This window comes from Bombus bifarius, unplaced genomic scaffold, assembly GCF_011952205.1.
Source record: "Bombus bifarius isolate JDL3187 unplaced genomic scaffold, Bbif_JDL3187 scf7180000009772, whole genome shotgun sequence".
Lineage (NCBI taxonomy): Eukaryota > Metazoa > Arthropoda > Insecta > Hymenoptera > Apidae > Bombus > Bombus bifarius.
The window spans coordinates 163436-178934 of record NW_022885327.1 but is presented as its reverse complement, the minus strand read 5'-3'; the positions used below and the strand labels follow the sequence as shown (position 1 = coordinate 178934).

The following is a 15499-nucleotide window of genomic DNA, read 5'->3' as shown; positions in this document are numbered from 1 at the left end:
AAAAATTTTTTTTTTAATTTTTCCATCGAGACAACGATCTACAGTGAGATCCGTTATAACGTACCGAGCGAAAATTTAAAGTCGATTTTCTCGAAAACAAAGCCTCAAACGAAAAATTTTTATTCTATATTTTCGACTTCTTTTTTCGTGTAGAATCACCCCCTTTCCGCTTGTACCACCAGTTACCAACCACCCTGTATTACATTTATTTTCTGTTTGCTGTAAAGTTACAACATTAATTATCGATGAGGTACAGATTAAAATCCTTAAAGGTTTTCATAAAAAGAAATCCAACGGGACAACTTAATTTAAAATACCGAAGGTCCGATTTAAATGTTACTTTATATTACTTAAATGTGACGATATGTCTTATCAAAGCAAATGTCCGGATACTTTCGTGCGAATACGTATATACGTATAATAATTTGTGTAAATTTTAATACGCTGGTGTTGTATAATACATCGTTATATTTCATACATATAAGAAGAGATAACTCAGATTATTAAGGAAATAGCTGATTCGTTAGAATTTTGTATTCATACGTAATAACGGAGCAAAGTATGAAAAAGTTAAACGAAATTATCACGTTAACTTATTATGATCACCAAGCATTGAATTGATCAGAAATCGTATTTATAAATTTTGCAAAATTTAAAATAAGACGAATTAACGAGACAGTGTATAATAACAAATACGCGTATTTTCATGCAAATTATAAAGAATTTTATGCTTGATTAAAACAATACTGACAAAATATATGCTGATCATATTTGTTGGTATACTATTAAATTTATGCGTCAATTTTATTTAATTTCAACAAACAGTACACTAAATAGATATAATTCAATAACTGGAATAAATGCCAATTACAATAACCAATCCTATATATATATTACATATATAATTAAATATACTATGTAATATATGTAAAATACGGCCGAGGTATAAAATTAAACGCGGATCAATAAACGTATTGTTAAATCTGATGAGCTTAAATTAAGTTAATTTTTCAGTAACATTCTTACTACATCTTATGGTACTTTTCACAAAAATTCATTGTATCAACAGCTTCCTTTATCTATACAAAAATGTATACAAAAATGTAAAAAATATAAACTCTAACTCTGAGAAATTTGTTAATTAATATGTTAATTAATTTGCTAATTACAAAGAAGAGACTTAAGTAAAATATGTACTTTGGAAAAAAACGGAAGCTAAGCTGCAGATGTTTGCACAATTTGCCTTCCTTTTTCTAAACGAAGCATCAACGAACTTGCAAATGTAAACGTTTTAATTAAGATACAAGAAATATAAGTATTTGAATTTAAAACTGAAGATAAAAAACAATAATGAGCAACCGTGCACTTATATTTCTCAACTATTATCTTAGAATATTTAGTAAAACTGCGAATTATTTAAAAAAAATAAACATTCTTTCATACAAAATGAAGATAGTAAGCAATAATATAAATTTAAAAATGAAAATGATAAATGGTAATACAAATCAAAAACAAGTAACTACATATGCATTTATTCTTCGTTACTAGCATTTCGTAATATCCAATAAAACTGTGTATTATTTTTAAAGTTCAAAACAGAAAAAACTGTCTTCCATACAAAATGACTTAATAATAAAATTATACTTTGCATTGCAACTCTTCCGTCACACAAAATCGCTTCATAGAATTTTTCCTCTTTGCTAAAAGAATTATGAAAATTTCCTTTATCATGTTTCCTACTTTTCAATCACATTTTGTAAGGTTATAACCTTTTCACTGTTCCTTTATTACGTGCTTCCATCATCTGCGGTTTAAAATGATATTCAATCAACAATATCTACTTTCACGTTTCAAATGAGTTCCGAAACATTAAGTGACATTTTTTATGGAAGAGTAATTTCAAAATTCAATAAATTTGTCAATCGATTTTACATTAAAACTATCTTTCCATTTCATTTCAGAATTAAATGTACGTTTCTATTCTTGAACATTTAAAAAGTATTGCTAACATTAACTATATGCAGATAAATTAATATAGATACTAAACTAATCTTATTCGTTTGTCACAAAAAAATTTATCAAATCTCAAAAGGCTTTATATCTCCGAATCGCTTACTTTCTTCAACTACTTCACATAAAGATCACAAAAGAGCGATAAGACCATCTGTGTAGGTTTTCTGACATTCGTAAATTCATCAGAGTTTATAACGAAGAATTTCTGCGATTTTTTAAACATTCTAGAGGAGGAGAACATAGATACAAATTTAATGCAGCAACCAAATAAAGGATGACTTTCTTATTTCAAAATTGCGTTTTCATTTAAATCTGCATATAAAATTGTTAATAAGACAAAAATAAATATGACTTATTTATACGACGTTAGGTCAGAAAATGAAGAAATATGGGCTTATCATGTTCAGTGTTATCATCAAAGCTACCTTATGGACTTAAAAACTTGAAATTCACACGAAGACATAATTCGTTTCTTCTATTAACTTCTATATCCATTCTGCTTCTCCGTCTCTCCGACTTGTTAAAATGAAAAATTTATCCTATTAACCGTCGGACTTCATCAAAGACGCAACAATCACCATAGGCAGCACAACAAAAGAAGGAAGGAGAAAAGAAGAAAGAAGGAAAACTGCAGTTCATAACCAGCTATGTATTTCCCAGACAGACTTTCAAGGCCACGAAAGCTCGACTTTGAAACCGCCATCCATCCGCATAGCCGGCGAATCACGAGATAATCAAGAAATTTAATCAAGACTCGTGGCTAGCAAGAATCTTCTGACGCAGTGCGCAATAGCTACGAGTTACTCACGCTTGCACGACGATATATTTCGGAATATTAAAATTTACCCCGTCGATTAGGCCAAACTCGACAGGGAAATTCCTCTGTCTTTCCATTGCGATACGCTTTATCCTATCTCAGACTCCTTTGGGACTTTTCCGCGGTCATTTTCGCCTAGATAACGAAGAGATATTCCTTGTAACTGGTTCCTAAGGAATATACTCGAAATTCTTGCTAATAAGTTTTTGATATATGAAATCCCGTAAGATGAAACGAATCGATTATACCCAAGAGACAACGAAAGATGAGGAAATAGTAAATCTCATAGACTTTTTATAAATCAACACGCGAACTTGCTATATTTGCTATGTTTGAGTTATTCACAGACCAAAGTGATCAACTCCACTTTCTCACATTTTTTGAAATTTCAGTGCTGTAACACTTGGCCGATGCTTATCTTACGTAATTTCATTGGTTTTCTCCACTTTCTGCTACGCGGGGTTAACCAATCTGGGAGATAAGCGGCTCATTTGCCGCATAAAAGCGCGTACAATGCTGTTAATTTACATGTTAGGGAAGATCATAGGTTGACTGTGAATTTTTATACATTTTATTGAGATATGTGTGGCGGCACTCGACCACGGAAATTTCCAACGGCTTCGCGACACAAAGCGCTATACCTTCAAAGCGTAATGTACCATCGATATCCCTACGGTTCTTTCGCCGAATATTCGGTAGAATGCATACGCGGCAACCTAATCGCGGACTTCTAATAAACGCGCGCGTAATGGGGATATCGAGGGGCAACAAAGAAAGGAATCTGTTTGGTTTCGAACCAAAAGATTCATTCTGCCTCGAGCTGCGAAGTGCGAAGGTTAAGCGAAGCCAACACAATTAGAGAAACGGGTTATTGTCTCTTGTGAGTTCAGCGTTAATCTTTACTTGTTATTAATCGTTGTTAAACGTTAACCATTGTTGATCGTTATTTGTTGTTAATTGTTAAGAGTTCAGTAAACGTTATTGTTGAAAATCAAGAGTATTTCTTGTGGGCACCTTCACCGACGATCACCTCATCTGTACAATTTTGTGTGCTGGACTGGGTTAAATGCGTAGAGAGATACTTGTATGTGGGTGTCAGTGTGTGGAGGTATGTGTGCGCGGCGTCCCGAAAACAGATGAATGTAAACTGTTCAGTCTGTTAACAGTCGGGTATGGAAGAAAGTGCTGAGACGCGTGCAAGTGTGTATCGATGAATATCTTAGAAATCGTTCATAAAATAAATATATAACTATTCTAATATTAATTCCAAGTGTAAATTTAGTGTTCCTATAACATTATTTCGGCTATCAAGATCCACAATTCTCAACGCATTTATTTATCCGTACAACGTACAAAAACACATATATATACGATATCTAAAGTAAAAGACTCGAATGAATGTAAACAAATCTACAAAAGTTTACAATTGATTCACAACAAAGTGTGCAGAAACTTCATACGTACATGTGTCTCTGGAATTATTATCTTATCCATTTTAATTATGTGCATTATACTATAATTATATTATGTGTATCTATAATTTCTTTCAATAATCATCTGCTGTTATTTCTATCACCTACATATTTCCGTAATCTACTTTTCAAAGAAAGGAATTTTCCATTAATCTCTTTGTCTGTCGCATTAAATTCTTCCAAATAGTTTTCATAGTCCTGTAGTAATACAATTTTTCTTATCACTAATAACATTTTCTCAAGAATTGAAACATCTTAGGCTCTTCTGGGACGTTTCCATAGCTACACCAGGATCACCAGGATTACCAGGATCGAGAGTAAGAGAGATATTCTTTTTAGCCGATTTCTACGGAATATATTGAAACTTTTTACCAACAATAAATTGTTGATAGGTAAATTTCGATATTATGAAACGGGTCGATGACACTGAAGAGAAAATGAAAGGAGAAGGAAAGAGCAACGAGCGCTAATTATAAAAGGGTCAAGTGCTCGTATTTTTTACGAGTACTGCTGTTCACTGACTGAGAGTGTAGAGTGTGCACATTACGGGTTTCGTGGATTAATAATAGATTTTGGAACACGCTTTGTTAACGAAGGATCGCTAGACGGGTCTCTGAAGAATTCCTTTGACGAAACTGTCGCACAAGAAATTTTAATTTTAACGCATATACTAGTGATCCAAGGAAGATCTAAATGCTTTTGGTTCTTGGACGAATATCTGTGCTTTTTTATGTTTTTTCTCAAATTAACAATGCAATCTTTTTTCAAATTAACCAGGTAATTTTTAATACATTAAATTTTAACGCTACCGATTTCGTTGGGATATTCTTCGTTTCTTCTATAGGTAAATTTTGTAGAGAAAAGTTCAAGAAATATAAAATATTCTTTTAGCTATGTAAAGGAACAATGTTCGAAATATATTTCTCATAAGAAGCAAACCTCTCAGCGCAAGAAATATTTGACACGGACTAAAGAATCTATGTACAACATATAGAATAATGTATGAAACGTCAAAAATATTTAATAAAACTTTTTGTCACGACACAAGAATCTTTGTTCTTATAATAGAAAACGTAGAAAATATTCTGATTGATTTTTTATATATCTTAAGTAATTAAAAATTTTTAATACTTTAGAACAAAAACTAGATATTTGGAATAAAATTTTATTAAAATCTGAAATTCCTCTATTTCTATAAATAATTATGAATAATTGTTGCAATACAACGATATTACACACATAGACACAAATAATCTTATACAGACACCTACACAGGCACTTGAACAGGACACTTACACAGGTCATACTCACTACTGTATAGAGAGTGGGGTTCAAATCCTTTAAGAGACCGTGGCTCACTACGTACACTCAATCTGAAGGTAACTGGCCAACTGTCAACAATCCATAAATTCTTTACCTGCACATTTTGTTAATTATACCATATCACTCACTTTTCTTGTATTTTAAATACATTTGGTTCTGTAATTCTGTTTAATAAATATCACCTAATATTGTTTCAACATAAACATTGTGTCTTCCACAGATTATTTATCTTAACTTTAAGATTAAATTCTAACAATAATAACATTTCTCTGTTCGTTACATGTTCAGAACATATATTTAAAACAATAACCCCAAAATAAGCAACTTTTTACCTTTAGCTGTAACAATAATCATTTTGATATTCTTCGTATTTCTTCATTCTTATTTGTCGATTATATTCGACATATCTAATAAATCATTTTTCAATTGAAAGATTAATAAGATTTACTAAGAAAGTTATTATAGATGTATCTACTATGACTAATTTGCTTCTCTAATACTAAATTAATATATCGATTGAATTTTAAATTTATAAAATAGATATTTTTTCCTAACAACGAAATCTAAGATTATAATAATATCATAACTTCATAATAAGATAATAATATCTAGAGTAAGGTGCTATATCATACACCCTAAACGGTAAAATCTAACCGCTTTAATTTACGAAACTACAAATTCACGAATTTTACGCTATTTTTATCAGACACTTTAACGATCGTGATTAGATCACTTTCGTCTTTCTTTCATTATCTTATATAAATTCTTTATTCAGTGCTTCATATGTGTAGCCGTGTTAGTTAGTATATCAGAGATTTCCTCAATCCAAAGAATTTCTTCTTTCGTAAGAAATACAGATATTTGTTTCTAATAATGTCTTAGAACAATACTTCATACTTTTTGATTTTTTTTACACAATTTACATATCAAAAAGAAGAAATATCTCTCTCAGGAACAAAATTACACGGATTATCAAAAATCGCCATATTTTACGCTCCAACGATCATTTTCCCCAAACATTAAGCTCTAATCTCTCAAAACGTTGCTTAATAACGTACCATAGTATATTCTTTTTTAAAAAATTATATAAAACGCGTCATTTGCAACAACCACCGCCGTTAACGAAACCTGTTACTCTTAACAATTGCCTGGCCAGTTTCATAATTCCTCGACGAGTATTGTCTGCGAGTGAACACCGACAACGATGCTCGAAAATGTCCAAGAGGCGGAGACCATGCGAACAACTCGAACACATAAAATAGAAAAGAAAGAAGGAAACATAAAAAAGGAAGAAAGGTCGAAGAAAAAGACAAAGAGAGAGAGAGAGAGAGAGAGTAAAGAAAAAAGGTTATCGTTGAAATTGTGCCGGCATTACTTCAGCTCCAAAAATTTCCCTGGAAATTACTCGGCTCTTTTCCCTGCCCTCTCGCCGCTCGAGAGCATGGAAACAAACGTTTCCGAGGACGAGTGCAGCGTTCTAGGAGGCGACGCGCTTCTTAAAGACCGCCAGAGAGGAAACTTCAGAGGATGGGGCGGTTCCACCCTACTCGTTAGCTGTTACAACTTCCACGAGCGTGCAGACGCGCGATTCTAGTTTCCCATAAAGCGCCCTCGACCATTCGACCAGCGTAATACAACCCTTCTCCCTACGAGGAATTTCAATTCGCGACGAACTAAACCTGCGCGAGCCTAAATCAAGAAATTTTGACAGGAAGAATGGAAGTATATTGTTTACAGAAAGTGAATGGGATGAATGGTGAAAACAGAATAGGATTTTGATTGGACACTGTTGATAATTTTTGTAGAAAATGCAGATGTGTATGTTGGAATTGAAATTATTCAGCGTTAGATAAATTTTGATAGGGGAATTAGGAAATTTGCATTTATCAAAGTTTGTATTTTAAGTTACGCATTCGTTAAAATTAAATATCAATTTAAAAAATAAACGATTAAAAGGTAACGTGGTTTTGGGTATCTGGTTGTGCTTTGGGACAGCACTTTATTGAAAATCGGTGATAAAAAGGCGAAGGAATTTATAAAACGACTCAACAGACACGAAATACAGATGAAGTAATGTATAATAGATGGTTTCGTTAAAGAAGGTGGTTCTATTACTTTTTAGAAACGAGAATTTCCATTATCAGTGTCCGATGGTATATGCATTTCATGGAATATTTATGGATTAATAATCATTCTAAAAGTTATCCAATTATTTGGAAAATTCATAGACAAATTTGAAGAAAATTTATAGTTTAGAATTATCATTTCAATATAATTATAATTTATTATCAGTGATGTATGTACATACATATATGTATGTAACAACGCATGTATAAATTTTGCTTTTTCTCTTCATTTAACTGAATAGATTTTTCAAAATAATTTTCATATTTATCTAGCGAATCCAATTCCTCTTGTCACTTAAAGGCAAAAATAAAATTTCGCAAAAATATGTAAATGGAAGTTGATAACAGAAGTAAGAAATAAATGAAAACGACGAATAAAACCGATGAGATAGAAAGGTAAAAGAATTCATATTTGCACTTCATACGAAGATAAAATCTAATGTTATTTTACTGAAGCAGAACGTTACTTTCCTTATTGAACAACTCTAGAATACTAGTTTAATTCCTGTATCTTGTGATTAAAAATGGAGAATTTTAGAAAATACATAGTTCTATTTACCCGAATGGAAAGACTTACTACTTAGCAGAAGATAACTACAAGTGTCTTTTCTCATTAAATCTGTAAAAAATTCAACACTCATGTATATTCAAAATGCTATGGATTTTTTTGAATCACTTAATATCGTAGTAAAATACGTTATTCGTCTCAAATAATATACAAAATCGCCGTTTTGTGATAACAGAATATTAAATATCCGAATAATATAATGTTCCTAAATATCTCCTCTTATAAAGATGTAAATATCCGCACACGAAATTGATATTCCAATAATTATTCATAAAAAAAAAATAACTTGGTCCCACTTGGCTCTTAACAAGTTCCAATATCTATAGATACCTCTCATATTTCAAGTTCTCCAATAATTATAACTTCGATTACTTCAGATATAATGAAAATTCTAGCATATTATAAACCACCCTAAAACCTATCTTGAATATTAAAATACCAACCTATAAAAAGAATGAAATATTTTAAACATTCTTTTATACACATATATTGCAAATCATAAATCCATCACCAATATCACAATATGAACTTATAACAAACAAGATATTCACAATTCTATACAGTTTCAATACAGTTTCACAATACACAATACAATTTCTACTGTATTACATTCTCTGGGATCATCAATATTACATCTTCATAAATCCTTTAAAAATTCTACTACATACATAAATTTGGGAACATCTGGAGAATTGTTCAATGGATTTTATCTCAAATATTATAGAGCTGAGTCTATAAACGTGGGTTAGAATTAATCTCTATTCATCGCTTATGGAGGTTAAACCAGGAGTATACTCAAACATTAGTATACTCAAGCGAAATCCCAAATAGATCGAATCATATACATAACGTACGATAAAAGAACAAGTAACTATTATCTAAAACATTTTTTCTTTTAAGTAAGAGTAATATACTTTCAGAAATTACAAGCGATCGAAATTGATCGTATAAGAAGCTAATTTATTACATAGCTGGTATGTTCAGGTTACAGATGACAATTATAATTCGAGTTATATAAATTGTTTAATTTCAGAATATTTAATTTCAATTCGAAGAGACGAGAAGATTCTATATTTTATATGATAAACGCTATTGACAATCTTTATTGTATAAAGTGCAAGACACAAATTAAAATGAATTATCTTAAAATTAACTCAAAGGTTAGGTCGGTCTCCCAAAGTTGACTGTGTTATTTTACAAAATACAAGAATTAAAGTGAATTATTCTAATATTAATTCCAACTATTGTAGTCACCTATGACGATACCAGTTGATAATAATTATTATCAGTGGAACTCCAAGATTCGCTATATTCATAATTAAATTACAAATCAGTGGAAGTGAATAAATGAATATGATTAAAAACTTAATGTGGTTTTATGCAACAAAAACCTCAGATTCATCACGAGTATTAAAATAACAACCCCGACAAATAAGATACTCAAGATACTCGTTCACCTTGCGACCTCGACATCGTCAAACACAAAAATCCAACACGCACACTAAGGACTTTCAACGACAGTCTTCTGGCCAAGAAAAATACGAGCAATTTGAACTTGTGTCAGAGAAGGATTACCCTGTGAGATGCGAAGCGATATTTTTCTCAGGAACATTCGTTCATCCGTAGAAGATAACCGTTTTTTCGAAGGAATTTTCGTCTTTACAATCACGAACGTATTATGCTAACCAACTATACAGCTTATCTACGATACACAGACGGTCATAAGCAGCATCAGCATTCTATTTCGCCCATGATCCTACGTAGTATGTAGGAAAATCAAAAGTAATCGTACTCGATATCAACCAGGTCTCAAACCTACGTACACATATCGATTCTCTCGAAGGAAATTCGATTACAGACTCCGTTGATTTTAGCAGAGGCATATTGCACAACGTGATCGGAGAAGCGTACACAATGGCAGATTCAGAGGTATCGAGACACGTGTAGAATTTGTGAATCTAGGCAACCAGTGGTTTTACAGAATGTTATAAGTAAGGGAGTAAAAGCAGAAATTATAATATATAATTATAAAAATTTATAAAAAAATTTACTATTAATTATTATTACTTATTTAATTTTTATAAGAGATGTTTGATGTATTTTTCTTTCATTTCAATGCGACATTCACACGTATAAATTATGTGTGTGAAACGAACTAAGTATCTATACAATTTCAAACATTTTTCCACCTTTTCTCAATGTCTCAAATGTTCAACTTATTGTTTTAATTTAACCGCGTTATTCATTGTGGATGAGTGAATCAAACATATAAAGTGACCCACCCAGGAAATACAAAATTATGTACATTTTACCATAAAAAGTATCCTGATACGATAATGACAAAAACTTTTTTTATTCCTTTTGACAAATACTAGAAATGGTTAAAATTTTACCCCCATTTTTTCACTAGTTAGAAACATATCTGTTCGTAGAAGAATATGTGATATTACTTCATATCTATTTACAAAAAATCTGGACATAGATTACTCTAAATGAAAACAATATTAATTAAATAAACAAAAAATGACAACTTCAAAACGTTTATAGAACGTTCATCATTTACATCAAGAATTTAGCAGGAAAATGTTAACAATCGATATATAGAAAATAATAAGCAACAAAATAACAGTCCATCGTTTTTTATTTATTAGATTACATATGTATTTGCGTTATTTGAAAGTATAACAATAGGAAGTAATCTATATGCATTTATTACGTTTCATTTTTTAATAACATTAGGTACCTTATTCATATATTTATATGATAATATTAAATATAGTTTGCCTATGTGAGATTCTATGTTTTTTCTTATTTGCACGCGTGAAATTTCGCGAGGATAATTTATTTTCTACAACTTTGGCGAAGATTTCGCTGACACATGGAACTTTAAGTGAAATATGCAATAATGGGTTTTTAACTGCCATTTTCCTAAATTAATTTATCTCTTCATATCAGATTGACACCAATTATTACCAAAAATCAGTGGAATAAACAGTTATAAATTCGTGAATGTGTTTGTTAAAAGTAAAAAATAAGATAAATAAAAATTGTATACATTTTAATATAAAATCACACGCATCCTCCACCAATAATAAAGTAACATGTGCGTGTATTTCTTTACGTTTATGGCAACGTGTCAAATTGACGCGAGGGATGGATGAGGGTTAAATCGATTTTGCGGTATTTGATGCGGTAAGTTTGTTCCAGTTGTTGAGAATTAACGAACGTAGAAAAAGCAAACGTAAGAGTAAATAGGACGAATCAATTTTGCGAGACACAATATATAATTTCTTGCTTATTTGTAACGGAAAAGGAGAATTTCAATTTATATTTTATATTGGACTTTTTGATTTAGTAACAGATGCATGCACGTCCGTGTGTATAGTAAGATGTAAATTTTAAACCTGATTAATATATACATACATATTCTACATTTTATAAGAATAATCTGGTTTGCTTTAATCCAATATGTAACCTGTGAATGTAAATAAATAATTATTTTTACTTCCGTGACACAGGATTCCAATATTAACTCACAATCAGTGGAATTAACTCCAGAAGCTATTTTATCTCAATATTCTTTTCGCGAGTAACACAGTTTCTAGATTTATAATTTTAACAACTAATTAGTAATTATAATTGAACAACATTTTACATAAAACAAAAACATTTTGTTGGTATAATGAGGGAAAGTCCAGGTGAAAATAATTAAAAATAATTTTAAGTATCGAAAATGAATGAGAAATGTTCTGCACGTGAAATGACAAACTAATTTAATTATTATTAAATATAAAATATATTTTTTTAACAAAAATAGCATAAATAAGTTATATAAAGAATATTTATTACGTAAATAAAAACTTTTCTCTAAATAGTATTAACTTGTATTTCTTTATTAACACTAATTTTGTTCTATCTATTCCTCTTAAATAATCTTTAAATAATAAGAAATGCTAATAAATTTAATTGTAGACACTTTGTTCTCATATATTATATCCATGATATAATAATATGTTTATATCATACAATCGGTAGCAAATAAAATCTGAACATATAGATCCTACATCATTAGTCATTTCCATCGTAGTTTCTTTAATTCGTTTACAAGGAAATATATTATGTTTTCCTTTCGAAAGTGCCTTACATTGTGATAATCTCTCTCCCTTTAGAAAATTTTATTTTATATTATTTAAAGTGGATACAGACATTCCCTGTATACTTCGACATTTACATTATCTACATAACAAACAAAAATAAGAATTCTAAACTCTTTATAAAAGTTATTCCTAATTAATCAAACTACGTTAAAATAATATACATATTTATAACGATAAGAAACATTACATCCTTGATCATCATGTAAGTGTCAATATCTAACAGCAACATCTGAATTCCTAATCAAAGTTTGCTCAGAATGTTACTACACGACTGTTGGGTTTTTATCGGAAATAATGTTTAGGTAGAAGAAGTAAAGGTTATAAAATAACCAACGTGAAAACTGCTTAACATTTGACGACCAAAGCACACACCAAAGTGTTGCTCACACGCCGCTCGAAACAAGGAAAACGGGGTAACGGAAACACGAAGCTAAAGACCATTGATTTATGGGTGTCAATCGATAACACCAATTGCCATCTGTTGGCGACTAAATACATTATCTCCAACAATAACGATTGCCGCTGAAAATAAAAAAATTAGCAAACTGACAAAAAGCACGACTCACCAGCCAAGGAACCAGTGACGTGATACTGCAGACAGACAACAAGAGCAAGTAACGATGCAGTTTTCATTTTTCACTAGCTTCGTTCCTCAGTCTTGCTCACAAACGGGTGATTAAATCGATTGACGATCGTACGTGAGAAAGCACGTGTGAACGTTGCACAATCGTGGTTCTCCAAAGGGGCCCTCTATGTTTTTAGTCCGTGCACTGACTCCTACCACGTAAACAATCGCAATCAACAAAGGACTATCACGTTTATACGCAACGTCGAACTTTTGAACACGATAGATAAGACTGATCTCTTATCGTCTCATAACAATTATTATTTCTGACACGAGGAGTCGATGGGAAAAGTTAAGAAAATCCCGCTTGACGTTTCGTCACAGGTAAACTACCGGCCAACATCCTCCCATAGAAGACGACTAAAACCGACTGAGCACGGTGCATCGAGCCTCCTTGCACCGTTTCCGAAAAAGCAGCAACGCGCACGTGCGAGCATTGACCAATCGGATCGCGCGAATGGCCATTGCTAACCGCACGCGACGCTCAGCAACTTTTTTCTCAGATTTAAAAAGTGCCTTTCCCTGTTTTCGTACACGAGATCCATGGATACCACGGAAACAGACTTCGCAAGCTCCTGTCGTCGCGCAAATCTGACACCCAACGTGGTTTTCCTTTCCTAGTTTGTCCTCGTGTAATACGCGACTTTGACTTCAAACGTGTGAGTATATGCGCGCATATGGGTGTGTTTGTGTATGTATATATACTTTAACGAGCGAGCACATACATATGCGCTGCAGAGCAACAGGCACGTGAGAACATCAAATCTGAGTTTATACGTTCAAAAACGCATTTATGGAGAAACGTAATTTTCTCATTTATGATGATTATAGGCATTATACATTTTCATATTTATGAGCTGCGACGTGTTTCGAAAGACGTTTGCTTGTTAATACAGTAAACGTTAAGGTAGGAATGGGACACTCGTTATAACTCCTGGACATAAAAAATGTTTACTGCTTTTATTATACGAAACTCTCGAAACACAGGTAAATAATAAGTTGTGTAAATAACTTACGAGGATATTATGATAGTATGAATTTAGTTTTATTTGATTATTAATAACACAATTAAGTTTATTAGGGTTCGAGCTTACTTTAATTGTCAGAATTTGTTCATAATCACTTGCGTTAACTACTAAAATTGGCCTAATGGTTAGCTTGTTATGAATAATTGTTGATATGTATAAATGGTTTCGTTCATCTTATTTTTCTATCTTTGTTTCTAATGAAGACAGAAGAGAAAATATGTACGTTGAAATTATATTATTTATTAGCTAATATTTAATAAGTTTTCAATTAATTTCAATTAGATTTAAAAATTAAGAATTATTATAGTTCCTAAAAGTTAATGTACGTTATATTGTACTTACTAGGAAGTTCCAATTTTAGATGGTCAATTTTTATTCCTTTTTCACTTTTTATTATAAATGCTCCATAAACTGAAAAAAATAACTTTGATAATATAAAAATATATTTTAGTATAGATATACCTTAAGAACAATGTAAGCGGAATTTTTTCAGCACGAATAAAAAGTAGAGGCGAGAAGAATCTGAATAACTGTAATTTGACCTTTCTTCAAAAAAATTAATTGTTAATTAAATTTTCGAATTGTTCACGATGGATTGAGCTCTACAGATATAGATAAATATGCTTTGCCAATATATTAAAGATCAGATAAATAAAATTCATTGCTATTCGAGATAAATACATAAGACGATTCTGTTCGAATGTAAAGTTTGTTAACAATAGATAATAACATCAAATCTCTACATTACTAAAAATGGAAATAAATTTTTATAACAGCGAACCTTGTTTTAATTTCAATATAAAATTTTAACTTTTCAGTACAAGAAGATAATTCACTTAATGGAAGACATATTTCCATGCAGTAATCATACATATGCATATTAAAAACAACAAAGTGGTATGAACCATAAGCTTTTATATGCTTTACATAATCTGATAAGCTGACCCAAAATTAAGATGGTATTGATATAGATTGTACAAAAATCATTGCTTTCATAGTCCTTTCATGTGTATGCAAAATCTGTCCCAAATTCGAAATGGAAGAAGTTATCTACGAATAATTTTCTGAAAAAATAAACATTGAAAACAAAAAAACCATTTAAAAGACTGAAATGGAACATTCTCTTTTAATCAAATTCAAATAACAGCTAAATGCTTTAAAATTGTTTGGAGAAATTTTGCATTAAAAGTTATAATGAAAGAATATGAGAAATTGTTTGGGAAATTTTTCAGTCTTTAATAATTGGAATTGCGATCCTTCTTTCAGATAAAATATGTTCTTATAAAAGTGGATTATAACTTAATAATTAATTCCATAATTATTTAATTTAAAGGAGAAATTAAAAACTCGTAAATGAGTAACTATATTTA

At 31.0% G+C, this 15499-nt stretch overlaps 1 protein-coding gene across 1 annotated transcript in view; it reads right to left on the bottom strand.

Moving 5' to 3' along the window:
* Positions 1-13488, bottom strand: part of LOC117215715 — a 288668-nt gene extending 275180 nt beyond the window's left edge. Inside the window, exon 1 of the mRNA XM_033462136.1 lies at positions 13043-13488. Coding sequence (XP_033318027.1) covers positions 13043-13109 — 67 coding nt within the window. The 5' untranslated portion in view covers positions 13110-13488. The remainder of the gene's footprint in view (positions 1-13042) is intronic.
* Positions 13489-15499: the final 2011 nt, after the last annotated feature.